The following is a 21,610-nucleotide window of genomic DNA, read 5'->3' on the forward strand; positions in this document are numbered from 1 at the left end:
GCGGCGGAGGTATCCCAACCAGTGCGAACCGCCCGGTTGCCGGGTGACGGCCGTATACAGTGCGCGAGGCTGCCAATCATTCACATCAAAGGAGGGCCGCAGGTGAGAACAGGTAACACATGGAGACATATCTCTTTTCCCACTTATAACTCACTGCTCTGCATTGACCCTTGTGGAAGTCGATTTTTAATGTGGTACAATACAGAGGGACTCATGCGCGTGCGCGCACAACTGCCTTGGCCAGAAGAGGAGTTGGGGCTTTGTTTCTTGAGGTAGACCTCATCTCCACTGGAGGTGCATATTACCCACAATGATCCATGTGATCGAGTTGGATCCCTCCTTCCTCTCTAGCATTGAGCTGGCTCTCTTCGAGGAAGGTCGGTGTCTCAGGTGGATAGCTAACTCCCTGGGTCTCTGGGTACCCCATTGTACATTCACAATACCCTGTACACCAGCAACCTTTCTTAAGTACCTCAATATGCTTAACGCTACTATATGCAAAAACACGAAATTGTGAATTAGCCACTATTTAGATACACTGGTTAGCAGCACAATAGTTGCACAATCCTTCGGATTCATTAATTTCTTGGCTCCAACTGTAGGAGTTTAGGGTCCATTTATTTAACCGTAAGGGCAGTGAGGTAGATCAAAGTAAATAGGCTGAACAACATAGCTGGTTGTGATGGGAAATGTATTCACAGATGTATCTGCATGTTTGAGTCTCAGACCCTGAAGCTGTTCCGTTAATTAGTCACTTGGATTCCCCATATACCCTTTTGAATTTCCTCAGTCTGTTGAATAACAGAAGAAAATCTTTACGTGCATTTGCCGATCATGTACAGACCTGCTGTAATTTTTTCTGGTAGGATTTCAATGCCAATGGTGTACTTCTCCCAATAATCACCAAAAGTTTGTCTGAGACAAAGATCACACCCCTCCTCCGGATGCCTGTGAGCTTGACTGGGATGTGTGGCCTCATACAAAAGGTGGTGTTGTGAAATGTTTCCTGTGAAGGTCCCATACTAGAAGTGTTTTAAGGAAGCTGTGAAGCAGTATTCTTCTTTCCCCCTATGCATTACCTGGTGATGTCTGCGTTCAGGCTCTGAATCTCTTTGTATAATTTAAATTGATATTCATCCAAAAATCGCACATGGCATTTATTGCCATTTTGATGGCTGCGACTTTGTGTGCAGCCTGTATATTTTCTAATAGAATTTCTATAGTTTGCTTATGGCAGAGGTCTTTAACCTTGCACCCAGTCCTGTTAAGGTACTGACACCTCTCGTGGATGTCTGGTCATTAGAATATAAAGGGTGAATCCAAGTGAACTGGAGAATGAATTCCTTATAAGTGTGAGAGCAAAGGGTAAAACTATGTTGCAAGTTGAGTTGTTTCATCCTCTCTGTAATCCTGCTGGATTGAGGAGTACAAGCGATGTGGAACTTAGGGCTGATGCCAAATATATTCTTTGCCGCCAGTTCTTCTGGGCTGAAAAGTAGGTTCCTTGCACCAAATCTACATAGCGGTATCTAGTGAAAAGGTGATGAATTAATATGCCCACTGTCACTTTAGCCATGTTTGTTCAAGTAGGGAATACCTTGACACATTGGCTAAAAATACCACCCGATGACCAGGATATACTTATATTTCCTTTTAAAGGGTGGAGGTGGGTCGACGCAATCTATTCGAAGACCAGTCCACTGTCCAGTTACTGGCCCAATATTCCTTAACTCTCCTTCATTGACATAGTTGTCTCATTTGTTCCTGGCACAGATCTTACAATTCTGAACATAATGTTTCATGTTTTTTCCCATATCCGGCTACCTACACGATCCCTTCATTCTGTCAGTCATGGAGTCTATCCGTTAATGACCCTGAAATTTATGGCATTGATAAGTCGCCTGATTTTGGCTCTGGACCGGTACCATGGACCATCCAGCTTTGAGAAAGGGTTCATCATTGGTATTTAACTTGTCCTCCCACTTGCTGTACAAGATGGGGATCGTTACCTCCTGTACAAGCTTTAACTCAGCATTGTTGCCGTAAGCCTGTACTAGATCTTAGAACTTGATTCATCTCACAGCAGCAGCAATTATTTGTTCTAGAATGGGGGGGGGGGGCGTTGCCTTGGTTCTCCTTCAGAGCACCCTGCTTAGCTAATTCATCTGTGCCTATGTTCCCAGTTGGGGAAGTTCAGTGGTAGGCACTTTAACACACTTTAACAATGGCATATTTGTGGTCTTGGGCAATTTGGAGAATAAATTTTATGGCGGGTGCACATGGTAATGGTTTCACACCTGCTGAGACGAATCCTGTAGCTTCAAACAATGGCAGGAAGTCAGTCAAACCATTGCAGACCTACCTGCTGAGTAGAATGTATGTCTGCTGTTGGGGGAAAGTTTCCAGGGTGGTTGACCACGTGGGTTATAGCTGTGATCTCAGCAACTTGATAATTTTGTTGCAGAGCTTCAGTACTAACTTTGTTAGGAGTTTGCCTCTATGGTTCTCCATATATTTGCCACAACCTGTCTTTCAGCCTCCATCCTTCAGTGCAGAGGATCAGCCGTCGCATATTCTTATCAGTGGTAGGGTAGGTGGGGGGGAATGTCTCTCTTCTACTCCCCAGATTCACTTGTGTTTTCCCTCATTTTGCTTCAGAGAAAATGGTCCTGTGGTCCTATTACATGACAGCTAAAATTGTTGGCTAGGAAGGTGGGCACTTTGGTACCTTTGGCCACAATGTTGTGACCCTGTAACATTAGGGCCCAGAGAACTATTTAGTTTTGGCTGAATATACTGTCTTTCATCTGGCCATCCAGAAAAAGTTAAATGGGGTGGCTCCATCAGAATGGTTAGGAACTTCAGACCGATAATATAGTCAAAACTTTGTACTGCCCAGAACCCAGCTAGCAAGTGCATCTGTCTTGTGGAGAAGCCCTGATCTATTGGTGAAAGAGTCCAACAGGCATGATTACCAGTTTGAGTTTATTGTGTTGTTCTTGGAGAAGTACAGCTGCCAGTGTGGCATCCATAGCTGCAACTTCCAAAGCAAGAGGAAGTTCTCAGTCAAATACCTGCAGGCCTGTCCAAGGGCCTGTTTTAGTTCATAGCAGCATCCATGTGCTCCTCAGTTCATTCCCATGGAGCATTCCTTTTAAGCAGGCCAGAGAATGAGGCAGCTTTAGTGTTGAAATCGTCAATATGGTGCTGACAATATCCCACTAAGCCCAGAAAGGAACGAAATGAGCTCACTTTCCTGGGGAGGGGCAAACAGATGATCGCCTTGATGCACTTCCCTTCAATCACTGTTACCAAGTATGAGACCTGGGAATTCATGAGTTGTGCCTTCTTGAGGTTAACTTTTAGTGCTGGATGTGAGGAGGGTTAACAGTTCCTTTAACAGTGTCAAATGTTCAGTCTTTGTTTCTTGTTTGCAGGAGGAGATTGTCCATGTACTGAACCAAAGAGTGATTGTCTTTTTCACAGTCATGGGGGAGGACATTAGTGATAATAACATCTAATTTGGTATTTTGGTTGAGGAGAAAATATGATTGGAGGAATTCAAACATGGACTTCCAGACAAAATGAAATGCATTAAATGAAATGAGGTTATGAAGCTTCATCAGATTGTGTGTGGGCTTTAGTATCAGCAGATAATTAAAGTGCAGCAGCAATATCTAACTCATTTAGCTTTGCCCTATAAGCATTAGGATTAAATAAATGTTATGGAGTAATACAGCACAGAAACAGACCCTTTGATCCAACTCATCCATGCTGACTAGATATTCTAAACTGATCTAGGCCCATTTGCCAGCATTTGTACCATATCCCTCGAGACCCTTCTTATTCATACAATATTTAAAAGGCATGTGAATGGGTGTAATTGTAGCTACCTTCACCACTCCCTCTGGCAGCTCATTCCATACATGCACCACCCTCTGTGTGAAAAAGTTGCCCCTCAAGGCTCTTTCAAACCTTTCCCCTCTCACCCTAAATCTATGCCCTCTCATTTTGGACTCCTCTATCCTCGGCAAAAGAGCTTGGCTATGCACCCTATTCATGCCTCTCGCGATTTTTAAAATCTCCATAAGGTCACCCCTCAGCCTCTGACATTTCAGGGAAAAGCCTCTAGCTATTCTACACTTCACTCATGGTAGTTCAGTGCTTAGCACTGCTGGCTCACAATGCGAGGGACCTGAGTTTGATTGCACCCTCAAGCAACCATCAGTGTGGAGTTTGCACATTTCTCCCCATGTGCACTGGTTTTCTCCCACAGTCCAAAGATGTGCAGATTAGGTGGATTGGTCATTCTAAATTGCCAGTACCTCCCGGGGTATGCAGGCTAGGTGGATTAGTCATGGGAAATGCAGGGTTACAGGGATGGAGTGTGTCTGGGTGGGAACCTCTCCAGAGCATTAGTGTGGACTGAATGGCCTGAGTGACCTGTTTCCACACTGTAGGGATTCTTTGATTCTATTCGGCCTCTCCTTATAGCTCAAACCCTCCAGTCCTGGCAACATCCTTATAAATCTCTGAACCCATTCAAGTTTAACAACGTCTTTCCTACAGCAAAGAGACCAGAATTGAATACAGTATGCTGAAAGTGGCCTTACCTTAGTAGGGGAGGCAATGGCCTAATGGTATTATCACTGAACTATTAATCCAGGGACCCAGATAACATTCTGGGGTAGTAGGAACTGCAGATGCTGGAGAATCTGAGATAACAAGGTATAGAGGTGGATGAACACTGCAGGCCAAGCAGCGTCAGAGGAGCAGGAAAGCTGACCCTGGGTCTAGGCCCAAAATGTTCCTCTGATGCTGCTTGGCCTGCTGTGTTCATCCAGCTGTACACCTTATCTAACATTCTGGGGACCCAGGTTCAAATCCCACCACTACAGATGGTGGAATTTGAATTCAATAAAATATCTGGAGTTAAGAATCTAATGATGACCATAAATCCATTGCTGATTGTTGGAAAAACCCACGTGGTTCACTAATGCCCTTTACGGAAGGAAACTGCCATCCTTACCTGGTCTGGCCTACATGTGACTCCAGACCCACTGCAATGTGGTTGACTCTCAACTGCCCTTAGGGCAACTAGGGATGGACAATAAATGCTGCCTAGCCAGTGACCTCCTTATCCTGTTAATGAATAAAGGAAATAAAAGCCAATGCCTTGTACAGCCGCAACATGACACGGCAGTTCCTATACCCAATGCACTAACCACTGAATGCAAGTGTGGTAAACACCTCCTTCACCACCCTGTCTTCTTATGACTCCACTTTCTAAGGAACTATGCACCTACACCCCTACATCTCTTTGTTCAGCAACACTCCCCAGGGCACTACCATTAAGTATACAAGTCCTGCCTTAACTTGCCTTATCAAAATGCAACACCTCACATTTATCTAAATTAAACTCCATCTGCCACTCTTCGGCCCATTGTCCCATTTGTACTCTGAGATAACCTTCACCGTCCACTACACGACCAATTTTGGTGTTATCTTCAAACTTACTAACCATACCTCCTATATTCACTTCCAAATCATTTATATAAATGACAAAACAAAAAAAAAATCAGTGGATCCAGCACCAATCCTTGCAGTACACTGATGGTAACAAACATCCAGTCTGGAAAACACCCTCCACCACTACCCTCTGTATCCTACCTTCAAGATAATTTTGTATCCAGTTGGCTAGTTCCCCCTGGATTCCAGGTGATCTAACCTTGCTAACTAATCTACCATGTGGTACACTTGAATACCTTGCTGAACTCTATATAGATAATGTAAACTACTCTGTCTTCATCAATCTTCTTTGTCACTTCTTCAAAAAACTCAGTGAGATATTATTTCCCACTCATAAAGCCATATTGACTATCCCTAATCAGTCTGTGGCTTTCCAGATGCGTGTAAATCCTATTCTTCAAAACCCGCTCCAATAAGTTGCCCATCACTGATGTCAGGCTCACCAGTCTACAGTTTCCTGGCTTTTCCTTACCATCTTTCTTAACAACATGGTATTAGCCAAGCTTCAGTCTTCCAGCACCTCACTTGTGGCTATTCATATACAAGTATCTCAGCAAGGAGCCCAGTAATCTCTTCACTAGCTTTCCACAAAGTTCTGGGATACACCTCATCAAGTCCTGAGGATTTATTCACTTTAGTGTTTTAAGACATCCAGCACCTCCAGTTCTGTAATTTGTTTTCTTTATTCTTTCCCCAAGTTCTCTGGCTTCCATGTCTTTCTCCACAGTAAATATGGACATAAAATACTTGTTTAGTAACTCACCTATTGTCTGTGGTTGACAGCTTTGTTGATCCTCAAAGGATCTACTCTCTCCCAAGTTACTTTTCTGTCCTTAAATGTATACATAGAATCTCTTTGGATTTTCCTTAATTCAATTTGCCAAAGCTATCTCACATGCTCTTTTTCGCTCTGACTTCCTTCTTAATTATAGTCCTACTGCCCTGATACACCTCTAGGGATTTACTTGATCCCAGCTGTCTATACCTGACATATGCCTCCTTTTTTTTAATCCAGAACCTCAATTTCTCTAGTCATCCAGCATTCTCTACACCTACCGTCCTTGCCCTTCACACTAACAGGTACATACTGTTTCTGAGCTCTTGTAAGCTCGTGTTTGAAGACCTCCCACTTCCGAACCATTCCTTTACCTGCAAATAGCCTTTCCCAATCAACTTTTGAAATTTCCTGCCTAATTCCTTCAAAATTGGCCTTACCCCAATTTAGAACTTGAGCTTTTAGATCAGATTTATCTCTTTCCATAAATAATTTCAAACTAATAGAATTATGATCACTTGCCCCAAAGTACTCCCCACTGACACCCGAGTCACTTGCCCTGCTTTATTTCCTAATGGAAGGTCAAGGTTTGCTCCTTCTCTAGTAGTACATCTACATAGTACATAAGAAAATTTTCTTGTAGACACTAAAATTTCTCTCCATCCATGTCCTTAACTCTATGGCAGTCCCAGTCTATCTTTGGAAAGTTAAATTCCCTTCCATTTTAACCCAATTATTCTTACAAGTATTTGAGATCTCTAAATATTTGCTTCTCAATTTCCCACTGACAGTTGGGGAGGGATCTATAAGCCCATTAAGGTCATCATCCCTTTCTTAATTCTCAGTTCCACCTATATTACTTTACTGGACATTTTCCCAGGAATATTTCTTCTTAAATACAGTATAATGTTATCCTTAACCAAAGGTGCCATTCCCCCTTTCTATAGCTTCTATACCATGGAATGTTAAGCTATCAATCCTGTCCATCCCTGGGCCACATCTCTGTAAAAGCTGTGATGTCCCAGTCGCATACTCCCGATCATGCCCTGAGTTGGTCTGCCTTATCTGTCAAGCCTCTTGCATCAAAATAAATTCAGTTTAATGTATCTATCTTACCTTGTCCTCTGCCTTGACTATTCAATTTGCTCATCTTCTCTCCTGTACGGGCGTCAGACTTATCTCTTCTCTCACTCTTTCTTTGAGTCTCATCCCACCCCTTACTAGTTAAAGCCTCCCATGTAGCACTAGCAAATCTCCCCACCAGGATTTTGGGCCTCTTCCAATTCAGATACAACCTGTCCTTCTTATATAGGTTGCTTCTACCCCAGAAGAGATCCTGATGATCCAAAATTGTGAATCAGCCACACATTCATCTGCCCTATCCTCTGACTCCTATTCTCACTATCACAAGGCATTGGGAGTAATCCAGAAATTACTATTTCAGAAGACCTACTTTTTTTAACCTTCTGTCTAATTTCCTGTATTGTCTCTGCACAGCCTCTTCCCTTCCTCTTCCTAAGTTGTTGTCACCAACGTGTACAACGACCTTCTTCTGGTCACTGTCGCCTTTCAGGATATTCTGCACCTGCTCCAAGATATCTCTGGCCCTGGCACCAGGGGGAAACATGCCACTGTGACATCTCGCTGTCAGCCGCAGAAACATTGTGCCCTTGACTACAGAATCCCGATCACAATCCATCACTTAAAACGCCTTGTTACAGTAAAGCTAGTCACAATATTGGAAACATAACTGTCAGTGCTATATTCCATTGAGAGGCCATCACACCCTACAGTATCCAAAGCAGCACACTTGTTTGAGGGAATAGCCACGAGTGACTCCTGCACTACCTATCTTCCCTACTTTTTCCATTGGCAATCTATCTACTTGATCGTATCTGCGGTTTTTCTACCTTCTTGAAATTGCCATCCATCACACCTCCTGGCTCCTGTAAATTCCTCTTAAATGACAAAACTGGGTTTTTTAAATATAGTTAAAAAAATCACAGAAAAATCTTAAACTTTAGCAATACTATCTTAAGTAAACCAATTGTGTTTTCTATTTAGACCAAACAATTATCATGTTTCATAATATGTATGGCTAAGAACCAAATGTATTTGTTTTGCAATGGCATGAGTATGTATTTGCAATAAAGCCATTACAATACAAACCATAGTCTCATTTAAACAAAAAACTTGAATGAACATGTATTTGCTAGGGACAAACTTCACTTGTTTTTATTATGAATTTTGGCCATTCTTTTTATGCCAATATGCAACAGAATCTATCAGGAAAATGCCACCACAATCAGATTAAATGGGAATTCCTTATATAAGCAGATTAAGTGGCATCGTAATTCCAAGTTGCAGTAATTAAGTAATATTGTAGCTTTTCATTGTATTCTGCATCACGTATGATTATGCTTAACATTTCAGATTTATTTCCCCCAAGATTTCCAGTATCTGTGGTATTTTGCTTTCGGTTGATGTGTTCTTTTTTGGTATGTCTTCTAAGCCTACATCTTACTTTTTAAATCCTATTTTGAGCATAACACCTTTGTTCTTGCCCCACATTTCTACATTAAATGATTTCTGCATTGCTATCTCAACATTCCTTGCAAGGGGTCATAGCCCTATTGGTTTTTAAATGTACTTCATGTATTTTAATCATTTTTATTCTGAAAGGATTCTCTGTTGTTTATGAAGGTTAGTTGTATTAATGTTGTGTTTACAACAATTCATTTACCTTCCAAATATGTTTTGCAAACTACTTTCCCAAATACTGGAAAGAGATTTATATTTCAGTCAAGCTTCTTAGGAACTCTTGATTATTTCACATTGCTTTGGACAATAAATTACTTTTAAATTGCAGCCAATGTTGTAAGGTAGGAAAGAAACAGCAGTCAAATTGCATACAAACTCCTTCAAACAGCAATATGATAACAACCTCATAATATATTTGAGATATTTGAAGAATAACTTATTAAATCAGGTCACCAGTGATAATTCCTCTGCTCTTAACAGTGCCATGGAATCTTTTATATGCACACCAGATGACATATGGAAGCTTGATTTAATAGTTCATCCGAAAGATGGCAAGTCTGACTGCAGTACTTGGACGGTAAACTTCGATCTTTGTGCTCACGCTCTGGAGTGAGACTTGAATCTATAATCTGAGGGACTCAGAGGCGAGTATTCTACTGACTACATCACCAGCTGCTGCATAAACGTGTCCAAGGATATTCATTTGGATTCCCTACCTTTAATTTTGAGCTAATTTCAGGTTTGTAGCTTTCAGAGCTCATTTGTTCTCCTGGTGCAATTTGACCCAAAGTGAATGACCACCACTGAGTCTGCTTCTTTTTGTTATCTCTTCCAACTTTAATAAGCTTGCAATCACATGGTATTAGCTATGCACAATACATGGCCACACGTCATAAAAACTGAAAGAACTGCAGATGCTGTGATTCAGGAACAAAAACAAAGTTACTGGAAAAACTCAGCAGGTCTGGCAGTATCTATGAAGAAAATAAAATGAGAGTTAACGTTTCAGGTCCGGTGACCTTTCCTCAGAACTGTTGGACACGGCCACACTTTCCTGGGGAAGAATTGTTGGCAATCTTGCTTAATTGGAAAGTGCATCTTTGTCCAAGCTGTGATTGAGCAATTACTTGCACCTGGATGACACTTTATCCAAAGCTTTGTTTTTTTTATTTTTATTTTTATTTAATCCATAATTACTTATTACCTTTCTTTGATTTTGCAATGCCAAACAGTGCTTCTATATGATACAAAAACAGAAAAGTACTGGAGAAATTCAACAGGTCTGGCAACATCTGTGGAAAGAAAGCAGAGTTAATGTTTTGGGTCTGGTGACCCTTCTTCAGAACTCAAGGGATTCTAGTTAAAGTCTTGTAAATTTATTAACAACAGGATTTTCTGCATATCTTAACTCAGTTACTGCATTTCTTTCTCATTAGCAGACATCTGCAACAAACAAACCCACTACTCAATCTTAAACTTCCCGGATTCATTTATTTCCCGTGCTTGTTATTTCTCATCCAGTTTTTCATTTAACCTTTTCTAAGCCTAGATGTTCACTCTGGTTTTACGTTATCTGTTGTGCCTTTTAATTTGCTATTTTGATTCACTTTTTAACTTCATTGTGTTTCGGGGGGAAATTTTACTATTCCTCAAAGCTGTGTTGCACAGAAGTCAACATGTAAATAGAATGGGTCGTCAACCCATTGCCTTCCTACCAACCTTGAGCTGAGTCCAGCCCAACATCATGGTGGGCGTGGAAGTCATCATCCATCTTTCTCAACCTTAGGCCCATTTCTCCCTCTGTTGCAACAGTGACAGTGCTAGGAAAGGCAAATTGAAGGAGACCAGCCAGACTTTCATAACCTCAGGTTAAAAAAGTTCACTTTGTGGGTAACTGCTTTGGACAGGTACTCTCTCCCCATTTGGGGCACCCTCCCCCATAATGGCCTCCCTTTGCACCTCCCTCCACACTCCGACCCAGACCACCAATGCTTCCCCCTCCCTAATTGCTTTCTGACCAAAGATTACAATTTTATGCACAACTTAAATCTGTAGATCCTCTTCTCATTTGGACTGCTTGTGGTATTGGCTACTGCTGAAACAAAATTTACCTCATCTGTGAGCCAAACAGTTTGGCAAGCAGCTAGACGGTGGGAACATTTTTCCCTGAGGAATTGAGATTCCACCCTCAGTTCATTAACTCTGCAAACAATATTATCAGTACTGTGTAGCCACTCTTAAAGTCAGTAGACTCAAGACAGACTTTTCAATGGGATAGAGGTTGGGTGAAAGAAAACGGAATATGTCATCCCACCTCTTCAAAAATTCAGGTCCCACTGATTTTTCCATTGAGAGAGAATGTTCCGTAGACACAAGATCAGCTGTAGTGCAGCAATGACTTTTAGCAATTTAGGTAACTTGCAGTAGAGTCTGGTCCTTTAGATTTCAGCTTATTAGTAAAGATATTTCTTAGTATGCATTTCAAAATGTTTACCAATGAAATTTTATTAAGAGCCTGTAGTTTAGTGCTATGGGTTATCTGGTCACTAACACGTTGCAGTTTGAGACCCCTAGTCTATGCAAAAATGAAAGCTGCAGTTACTACATTACCATAGTTACAACTTCATCGGCCACAAAAGTTGTTAAAAGATATCCTAAGTTCAGAAATGATATTAACGCACATCCATATTTAAAGATGTGATGCAGAAGTCAAATTCACAAGTTGTTACATGTTCTCTGCCATGACTATATTCAAGATATGTCCAACAGCAGCTTTTGAGATTGTGAAAGTATAAAATACATTTTAGAACAGGCTTCATTTAAGATTTTATTAAATATAAAACTTCATACTTAATATACATTTTTATACACTGTTCGTCAACAATGGAGAACAAAGGTGAGACTTGAAGTACAGCAAATAGAATAACAGCACGTTCACTTTCCATCCCATTTTGGAAATTCTTTAATTGCTTTCAATCTGACAATTACCAACTTTTTTCCTCCACAAGTGTCCTTCAGATTGTTACATTTCTAGGTATCCATCCTACTAGTTTAAATTAATATAATTGTCCAGGGGTTTGCACCTACCTCAGCGTCAAATGGATGCCAGTATAGTAACTAATAAATGCTGTATGGGGTGATTGCCGGTTCTGAATTGTGGTATAATAAAGGATAATTTCAGCCATTTCTATTGTTTCTTTCATACAATGAAAGCTAGTAATGTTTCTTAAATTCTGTTCAGTTCAAGAAATAATGGCACAGATTTAGGGTTGAAGAAAAAAAATATGGTTACAAGGTATGCCCACAATAGATTCCATCTTAATCTGTTCTAATTGAATTATTTTGCTCCAGTTAAAGCATGCAATTATGCACACTCATGTTTTCTCTCTGCATGCCATCAATCTGTGGTTTAATTTCTAGGCAGTAAGGATGAAAAGCTATCTTACACCGAATAGGTAGATGCTGAATTGAGCTGTAATTTCTAAAGGAAAAGAAAAAGCTGTGAATAATTTTAGACATGAATCCTCTAACTATTACTGAAAAAACAAAGGCCACAAATAAGTGAACTTCAGGTGTTTAGTGAACATCTGGAGAGTTGGGATGGAGTGATGACTAAGACACATTTTGCTTTGGTGGGGAAATTCTGCACAAGAAAAGTCATGGATTAATAATAGCCAATGTTACTAGTTCCTCACAAAATGTACAGTACTTCAGTACCTAAAATTTGCAAGTTAGTGGCCACAAACCTACTATTGTAAAACAAAACAAGAATACAACTGTTTGATTTTAAAAACAGACTGGTCATGTCAATTAACAGTAAACTTAGCACCAGTGTGACAGCAGTCTGTAGCAGAAATAAGATTAACAAGTACAGCTCTGCAACACTGTTCCAACAAGCTTAGGTCTCATGTCAAACAAAATTTTAAAAAGCATGCACAGATTAAATCTCTTCTAATGAAGAAAATTTATCATCTACACCAAGTGTGAGTAGTGAACCATCTGTTGTAAATTGGCATCACCAACCTTGTTCCAAACAAGTGGAACTACAAAACTACATTCACAAAATAAAAGTTTATACAGTAAAACCAGACTAAACATACAGATATAATGCATATAAAAAAACAACAATTAGTTCTACATTTTGAAACAATTTTATGTTGAAGCTATCTTCACGTTTCTACTGATTGTAAAATCCATGAATTGCTCCTCAAGCACCATTAAACTGAAATACAGACAAGTGAACAGCAAAATATTAGGCTGAGGGCCAATGAATAAATAAGGTGTTGCTGCAGATATCAAGTTCCTCAGCTCCTCTAAAGTGGAAATCATTGGTTCTTTCTTCAGTCTTTGCAAGCTATATCTTATGGTTGGCAACTTGTATAAAAGTATTCATGTTTTTGTTTTAAAAATGGTTTGATTTGCACTTAATACAAAAATACTAAGCTATTGTATAATTCCCTTAAAATTTATTTCAGAAATTAGGAGAATTAAAACTGATGGCCAATTTAAAAAAAACTGAGCAGGCCACAATTATTTAGTAAAAATGCATTATAAATTTAGCTTCAAGTGATATTAAATAACTTCATATAATTGTGTGGTTTTGCATCAGCACAGTAACATTTTTTTAAACGTATGCAATTATCCAAATAGATTTGAGTGACGAGCAGACTATTCTACACAGTCAACATACAAAGATGCAATACAAAAAAAAACGCTACAAACCAGAACCATGTGTGCTCCCTTTTATTAACCTTGTACACTCAAGGAGAATGTGATGCTGTGGTACCTGCCGATGCTAGGTTATTGAATAGAAGTTTTCGCAGAATGCCAGAGTAAAATGGCCCATACACCTGTACATTGTATTTAATAATACAGACGTATTGGGATCCAATCTCCTCAAGTTCAGCTTGAATAGGTGCAAGACCTCCTGGAACAACTGAAACAGTCTTCTGCAGATTTGGTATGCTGAGCAAATTTCCTACGTACTGTTCAATCCGGTTATCTGAAAATTGAAACAACCAAATTAAATATGATAGAAACACATAGTTGGACCATATTGAAAGACACCGTTTGGATCACAAATTTGCACTGTCTGAGTATAAGCTCAGTTGGACTGCTGTGTAAAGCAGAACAATGCCAGTTGCACAGGTTCAATGGCTATTTATCTAAGGTTATCACGAAAGCCCTACATTCTCAACCTCATTCCTTGCCTGAAGTATGATGATGCTCATGAAGTTCATTGAAACTGGCAAATTTCAGTTTTGCCACTGACTATGAATGATTTGAAATCAATCCCATTGTGAAAAATGCAAACTTATGTGGTTTTAGACTGGATATAATTACGCTTGCTTGTGCATTTGTCGAGTGACTATTTCTCCCTCATCTATTCAAAGTATGCATTAATATTACAGGTCAGTAACCCAAAAAAGGAAGTTCTATGGCACAAAACCCAAAAATAAAACTAACATTTTGCTCCTTTCCCTTCCTACAACATGACGTGCACCACTCTTGCTATCACCCAACCCAGGCATGTTCATTAAAAAATGTACTGTGTTCTATTTACTTGATCGCACGAGATCAAAAATCTAGTGTATCTCCATTCTCCTTCAATTTTTGATGGGTATGACCTGCTGCTCTAGTTATTTTTCTAAACCATGGATGGAATTTTCCAACTTTAATCTTTATCCCTACTCTGTTAAGTTTTGATTAGTGTAAACTTACATTGTATAGCAAGATTTTGATTCATAAGTAATACCACAGTTGATCCCTTTTCGCAGTGTAAAAGTGTGGCTTTTTTAAAATCCCTTTTATGCAAGTGTGCTGGCTGGGCCAGTATTTATTGCCTGTCCCTCACTGCCCACGCAAGGGCGGTAATGAGCTGCCTTCTTGAACCACTGTAATCCACATGCTGTGGGTCGCCCCACAATGCCATTGGGGAGGAATTCCAGGATTTTGACCCAAGCTCAATGAAGGAACAGCAATATATTTCTGAACCAGGATGATGAATGGCTTGGAGGGGAACTTGCAGGTGGTTCCCATGCATCTGCTGCCCTTGTCCTTCTAGATGCAAGTTGCTGTGGATTTGGAAGATGCTGTCTGAGGATTTTTCATGATTTGCTGCAGTGCATCTAATAGAAAGTATACATTGCTGCTATTTAGGTGTCGGTGGTGGAGGGAGTGGGTGTTTGTCGGTGTGGTGCCAATCAAATGGGATGCTTTGTCCTAGATACTGTCAAGCTTCTAATGTTGTTGGATCTGGACCCATCCAGGCAAGTGGGAAGCATTCTATCACACTCCTGATTTGTGCCTTGTAGATGGTGAACAAGCTTTGAGGAGTCAGGAGGGGAGTTACTCACTATAGTATTCAGAGACACTGAACCGCTCTTATAGCCAGTGTTTATATGACAAGTCTAATTGAGTTTCTGATCAATGGCAACCCCAAAAATGTTGATAGTGAGGGATTCATTGACGGTAACACCACTGAATGTTAACAGGCAGTGGTTAGATCATCTCTTATTGGATATGAACATTGCTCGGCATTCATGTGGCATAAATGTTATTTGCCACTTGTCAGCCCAAGCCTGGATATTGTCCAGATTTTGTTGTGTTTGAACGTGGACTACTTGAGTATCTAACGTGTTACGAGTGGTGTTGAACATTATGTAATCATCAGCAAACACGAAATGTACACACTTTAAGCATGTGCATGGAGGTTTACTCTCTGTATGCAAGCAAGTATATATTTTGTTTATGTCTACAGGGCATGTCACAAATGTGACTCAATTAGAAATTTTGTAAAATCCTAGCTGAAACTTTGTACTGCTTCAATCATTTACATCATCCCTACTTACCACAGGCAAACTACATATTTTTTAAAAATTCATAGGAAAATTGTGCAATCTATTTCCTGATTATTTTGACTATTCAAAGCAGGTAGTCATTCAAGTCATTGTAGTGAAGTGATAAAGTTGAGAAATTTGGTGGAAATCTCTACCAATCAATCATTCATTCATAGAATGAATTTTCCATTCCTAATTCCTTTGCAGAAGGAGATGATGAGGTGCCTTTATCTACCACAGTCTTGGGCTGTAGGGACACCCACAGTGCTGTTGGGAAGGGAGTTCCAGGACTTTGACCCCACCAATAATGAAGGAATGGCAATTTAGTTCAAAGGCAGGTTACTAGTGCCATTGCTCCCATGTACCTGCTGCCCTTAGCTGAAGAGAAGTCATACTCGACGTTAACTTTGCTTCTCTCTCCACAGATGATGCCAGACTTGCTGAGTTTCTCCAGTATTTTGTCAGTAATTATACTGACTTCCTATTCATGGCATTTCACTTCTGCCATGTCATCCTAGCCTACCGTCCCAACTGGGCACAGAGAGCTTCCTCTTAGCACTTCTTGTGGTCTCCTTCCTGCAAACTGAGATAGTGGGGGGTAGGAATGAATTGACCTATTCTGCCTCTTTCAACACACTGTAAAACAAAAAGCCTGTCATTATAACTTGGAATGCAATACCTTAAAAGAGTTGGTAATAGCTTTCAAATGGAATTCAATAAATGCATGATGGGGAAATTTTGCAGGTTTGTGGAAAACAGCAGGGAACTGGGACTAGTTAGCTAATTCTTTTAAAGAGTCATCAAAGATATGGGCTAAAGGGCTGCCTTCTCTGCCGTAATAGTCTACGATATTAAGAGAGTCTATTTCTTGACTGCTACTGTGGAAAATCACCATAAGGGGAATGAGCCAGGATCAAGATCTGAATGCAAACCACCAAAGCCGACAGTTACTATAAAACAATGGGTTAAGTTTATTAAACTTCTCTCAAAATTGAACATTCCTAATTGCAAAAAAATGTGTTATAATTTTCTCTTTGATACTTCCAATAAATTCTAGGGCACAGTTAAACTGGGAATTCAAATGTTTAGAAAGATTTTCATATAAACACCCAGGTAACAGAAGATGGAACGTATTAGCAAAATTAATTTTTGTACTCACTGATCAAGGTACGGACAGGGTTGCTTTGTTCTGCAATGCTGCAGATCTGGCCGGTAAGATTTGTCTGATTTTCATCTGTAAGCACAGAGTAACCCCTTTCTGTCAAGGATTGGTTTATTTCAGAACAAATCTTTACACTTATGGTCTTCAGTGTTTCTTCAAGATTGAAATTTCTTCACAGGATAATCAAAAATAAAAAAAGGTCAGGTTAGTATCTTGTACATTGTTTATCAAAATGAACTAATTTATTCTTGTGATATTCTAAACAGTGAACCACACCAAAACTGTGATTTCATAATGAAATAGATTCTCAAGAAGGGCAGAAAATAATTGGAATTTAATTTTAAACTCATGCCTTTGGTTCTTTTATCAAATACCTTGATTTATATGAAGAAGCAAAAAAAAACTTCCAAGCAATTTGAAAAGCCAATCTAAAAGCAGGTTGAAACATAGCTGAGGGGGATAAGAGTTATGAAAACAGTGTTACTGAGCAACCATCACTATGTAGGAGGTGTGACTGCAGCATGACATACATGCATGTAAGCAATTCCCATTATAAAATGTGGATAGAACATATACACAAGGCAAAAAGTGAGTCATATTTAAACAGTGTAACAACTGTAAGAATCTTACTGTTGTACATAGCCTCCTGCAACTAAATCAACCAACAGAATCTTTAATACATCTGTCTAGACAAAAATCTATGCACACACATCCGTGTGCGTGTAGAATTACAGTGCATTCCAACATTTAAAATGCTTATAATGAACTTTACTTTTCTTAAAATAAAATCCATAGGATATGCAAGGGACTCCTTTTAAACCAGATTCTACATGCTATCATTGTTGTCTCCTCTAGATCCTTATTCAAAAAAAACATGCTTGAGATTCCAAATCCATGACTGTGATATTAATGTTCCCCTCAAATACCAAATTCAACACCTCAATTCATAAAATTGTACTGAAAACAGCAGCTTGCGAGCATCTTATTGCAATATCAGATCTTGTTTTAATAGATTTCCTCTCACCACCCCAACAAATCTATCTCAAGTGTTGCATTTCACTTTAGTCATATTAGACAAATTAAGATGAATGCCATTTATAATCTTAAAGACCATTTAAAAAGAAAACAAATCCAAAAGGAATTGATTAGGAAATAACTCCCTAGAGGCCAGTATCCTGTCACCAAGTCACCTTTTATTTTCATGTGAGGAGTTGTTGACACCGAGTCAGCTCCCTCAGAGCTGAACACAGCCTTCGAGACTCCTCTTTGTATCTGTCAGCAAGGGATCCTTGATTAGGGCTGTTAAAGTGGCCCAATCAGGGATCTCTTCTATGGAGGTCCACCTGACTAATCTCGCTACAATCACTACAGCGTAAAATTTCCTAATCGTATTGTGATTCATTTTGTTGGAACACAAAATATTGAGATTGAGTGACTTAAGAGAAATTAACCTGCAACTCCCAATACCAACACATTGATCACATCCGTTCTACTGGGCAGTTTATGGGAACCAAGGCATTCACCAGCTACTGCATTGCACTTCCCTACATCCTAGTCTCAAGTAGAATCCATTGAGACAAAGCAGATTTTTAAAATCACATTTTCCTAATTTTCCAACTCTGTTTAATTTGCAGTCAAAAAATAATTATGGGGCTAGGGGTACAGATCGGTGTGTATGAGGCTATTTGGACAGCTCTACCAATTAAAACAGCATAGGCACGATATGCCAAATGGCCTTCCTCTATGCAGTGTTATCTTCAAATCATGCATTTTATTTTGTTTTAGTTGATCAGATTTACATTATTTGCATTCAGATATTGAAAAATAAAGAAAGGTTGTAAACTTGACTAATATTACTAGAGAAAAAAAAACAACAATCAGGGTTAAAAAGAATAAAAACGTGGAGGTGCATTTGTATACATAGAAATATGAATTAAGAGCAGAGGGAGACCATTTGGGCCCTCGAGCCTGTTACCATTCAAAAAGGTGTTAATTTCTTGAATTCCACATTCCCATTTACCCCCGATAACTTTTGACTTCCGTGCCTAACAAGCTGATATTTTTAAGCAGTTGTAGATATTCGATAACTCTGCCTCCATGATCTTAGAAGACAAAAGTTCCAAAATTGCACAACCCTCACGAAAAAATCTAATCATCTGTATCATGAAAAACAGTACTCCCTAGTTCTGGACTCACTCACAAAAAGGAAACATCCTATGCTCACCCACCTTGTCAAGGCTGTGCAGGATCTTGTTTATTTCAACCAAATCTCCCCACATGATAGTGGAAATCAGCTTAGCCTGTTCAACCTTTCCTCATAAGAAACCTGCTCTAACCAGGTATCAATCCAGTGACACTTCTGAAACACATCCCTTTCTTAAACAGAGGAGAGCAAAACTACAGAGAGAGAGAGAGAGAGAGATGTGGTCCCACTAAATATATTTACTGAGGTATAACACCTTTCCTTTTCATTCAATTCCTCTTTTGTAAGGGCTAGCATTCTGATGAAGGGTCCAGACCCAAAACATCAGCTTTCCTGCTCCTCCGATGCTGCTTGGCCTGTGTTCATCCAGCTCTACATTTTGTTATCTCTCGCATTCCATTAGCCTTCTTCATTACTTGCTGTACTTACATATTAACTTTTTTGTGGGTCATGCTATTGGAAAGCTAGATCCCTCCGCACCTCAGAATTCAACAATTGTTCTCTGTTTAGGTATGACTGATTTCATTTCTCCTGTCAAAGTGAACCTTTCCCCCTTTATCCTCCATCTGCCAGGCCTTCACCCATGTAACCTATCCAAATCTGACTGAAGCCACCTGCTGTCATCACAGTATACTTTCCTATCTATCTTCTGTGTCATCTACAAAATTTAGATACACAATGTCATTGTTGCCTTCTTCATCTAAAATCACTGGTATAAAGCCAGAGTACAACCCTTTGCAGGATTCCATTCATCACATCAGCATCAAGTGCAGTTGGTACAGAATGAAGCTTAGGGGTTTGTCAAATGTGAGAATTTGAAGGGTTAATCTCTTTCTTTAAAACAAAAAAAAAGGTAAACTCTCTGAAATATTGCATTAGTTTTCTGTTTAAATTAAAACCTAAATTTACTGTCAGGCTTAAAACAAGGAAGCTTTTTCCTGAGAGTTGCAGCAGTGTAGCTAGCTAATTAAAGAGCTGGCTAAAACTAGTTCCTAAAAGTAGAGAATAACAAGGTGTAGATCTGGATGAACACAGCAGGCCAAGCAGCATCAGAGAAACAGAAAGGCTGACATTTCAGGCCTAGACCCTTCTTCAGAAATGGGAGAGGGGAAGGGGATTCTGAAATAAGTCAGGAGAGTCGGGGAGGTGGAGAGGAGACAGAGAGGTCAAAGAGGCAGGGTTGGAGCCAGTAAAAGGTGAGTGTAGGTGGGGAGTTAGGGAGGGGATAGATCAGTCCAGGGAGGATGGACAGGTCAGGTAAGTGGGATGAGGCTCCTAGGTAAGAAATCGGGGTGGGGCTTGAAGTGGGAGAAGGGGATAGGTGGGAGGAAGGGCAGGTTAGGGAGGACGGTACAAGCTGGGCTGGTTTTGGGATGCAGTTAGGGGAGGGGAGATTTTTGAAGCTTGTGAAGTTCATATTGAAACCATTGGGCTGCAGGGTTCCCAAGCGAAATAGGAGATGCTGTTCCTGCAACCTTCGGCTGGCATCGTTGTGGCACTGCAGGAAGCCCAGGATGGACATGTCGTCCAAGGAGTGAGAGGGGGGGTTGAAATGAAAAGTCAAAAAGGGTAATAAATACACAGCTGTTAATGGGGGAGCCAGAAACGGGTATAGCTGGCAGTGTGGAAGGCTTGGGTATTTGATCGTGTGGAACTTCAGTGAATTGGGGGAAGGACATGTACTTTTTTCAGTTCTGTTCCTCCCCTTTTTGGAGTGCACCATTTCAATTAAGGAAGACAGCACCATCCTGTTTGAAAACCAGAGTGAAAAAAAAATGACATCACAGGCATCTGGTAAGCCGACCAGCTGCTAAGTTCTTACATTAACTCTCAGTTGTAAGTCGAATCAACACTTGATTTCAAAATGATGTTAAAGAATAATTTATAACTTTGACAATTAAAATTACATTTGATTAACACACAGTGAGGAGATAGGTACTGTAGGCTGTATACATTGGAACTTTTGGACCCAAAAATAATCCAAGGCAAGCACAGCCATAATAAATGTTGAAAAGTGTAGGACCCCTAACTCAGCATCATTATATTGCAAGGCAGAATTGAAGACATTGGTGAGCTATCAATGGAGAAGGCAGTGATAGCTGGACAATTTGTTCCAGCATGTGAGCACACCCCTGAGGATAGGGCTGTCAGATTTCTTGTGTAGTAATGATGTAACCATGGATGAGGCACACAAAGGGCCAGAGAATACTGTAGTCTGGGACTTGAGCCATCGTACTTATCTAACAAGTTTAAAATGCTCATCCGTATGGGTGAAAGCAATTTCATTAAGAGGAGAAATTGACGGAGCAGGCACCTTTCAAGTTGAAAGGGTGTTTTAAAAAAAAAATGCCCTGCACAAGAATTATGTCTTCCTCATAGGCAGTGATTCAATATTACACTCCACTGACTGAACCCTGTGTACATTTCCAATGCAAGACATTTGAAACCTGGACTTTAAAGCAAATAAAAATGATATGAAAACAAATGTAATACAGCAATATTTCACTTCAAGAATTTTACTTCGAAAATGCAAAAGCAGGATCTCATCCTTGGTTTTGACC

General features: G+C 39.9%; 1 protein-coding gene across 13 annotated transcripts in view; it reads right to left on the bottom strand.

Annotated features, from left to right (window-relative positions):
• Nucleotides 1-11,684: 11,684 nt before the first annotated feature.
• The window catches only part of LOC125463166 (T-complex protein 11-like protein 2), a 36,339-nt gene continuing 26,413 nt past the window's right edge, over nt 11,685-21,610 (bottom strand). For all 13 annotated transcript variants that reach the window (XM_048554016.2, XM_048554017.2, XM_048554013.2 and 10 more), the window contains 2 exons: nt 16,844-17,016; nt 11,685-13,847 (listed from right to left, as the gene is read on the bottom strand). In XM_048554016.2, the coding sequence (XP_048409973.1) occupies nt 13,606-13,847; nt 16,844-17,016 (415 nt within the window). In that variant the 3' untranslated portion in view covers nt 11,685-13,605. The remainder of the gene's footprint in view (nt 13,848-16,843; nt 17,017-21,610) is intronic.

Source organism: Stegostoma tigrinum, chromosome 25, assembly GCF_030684315.1.
Source record: "Stegostoma tigrinum isolate sSteTig4 chromosome 25, sSteTig4.hap1, whole genome shotgun sequence".
Lineage (NCBI taxonomy): Eukaryota > Metazoa > Chordata > Chondrichthyes > Orectolobiformes > Stegostomatidae > Stegostoma > Stegostoma tigrinum.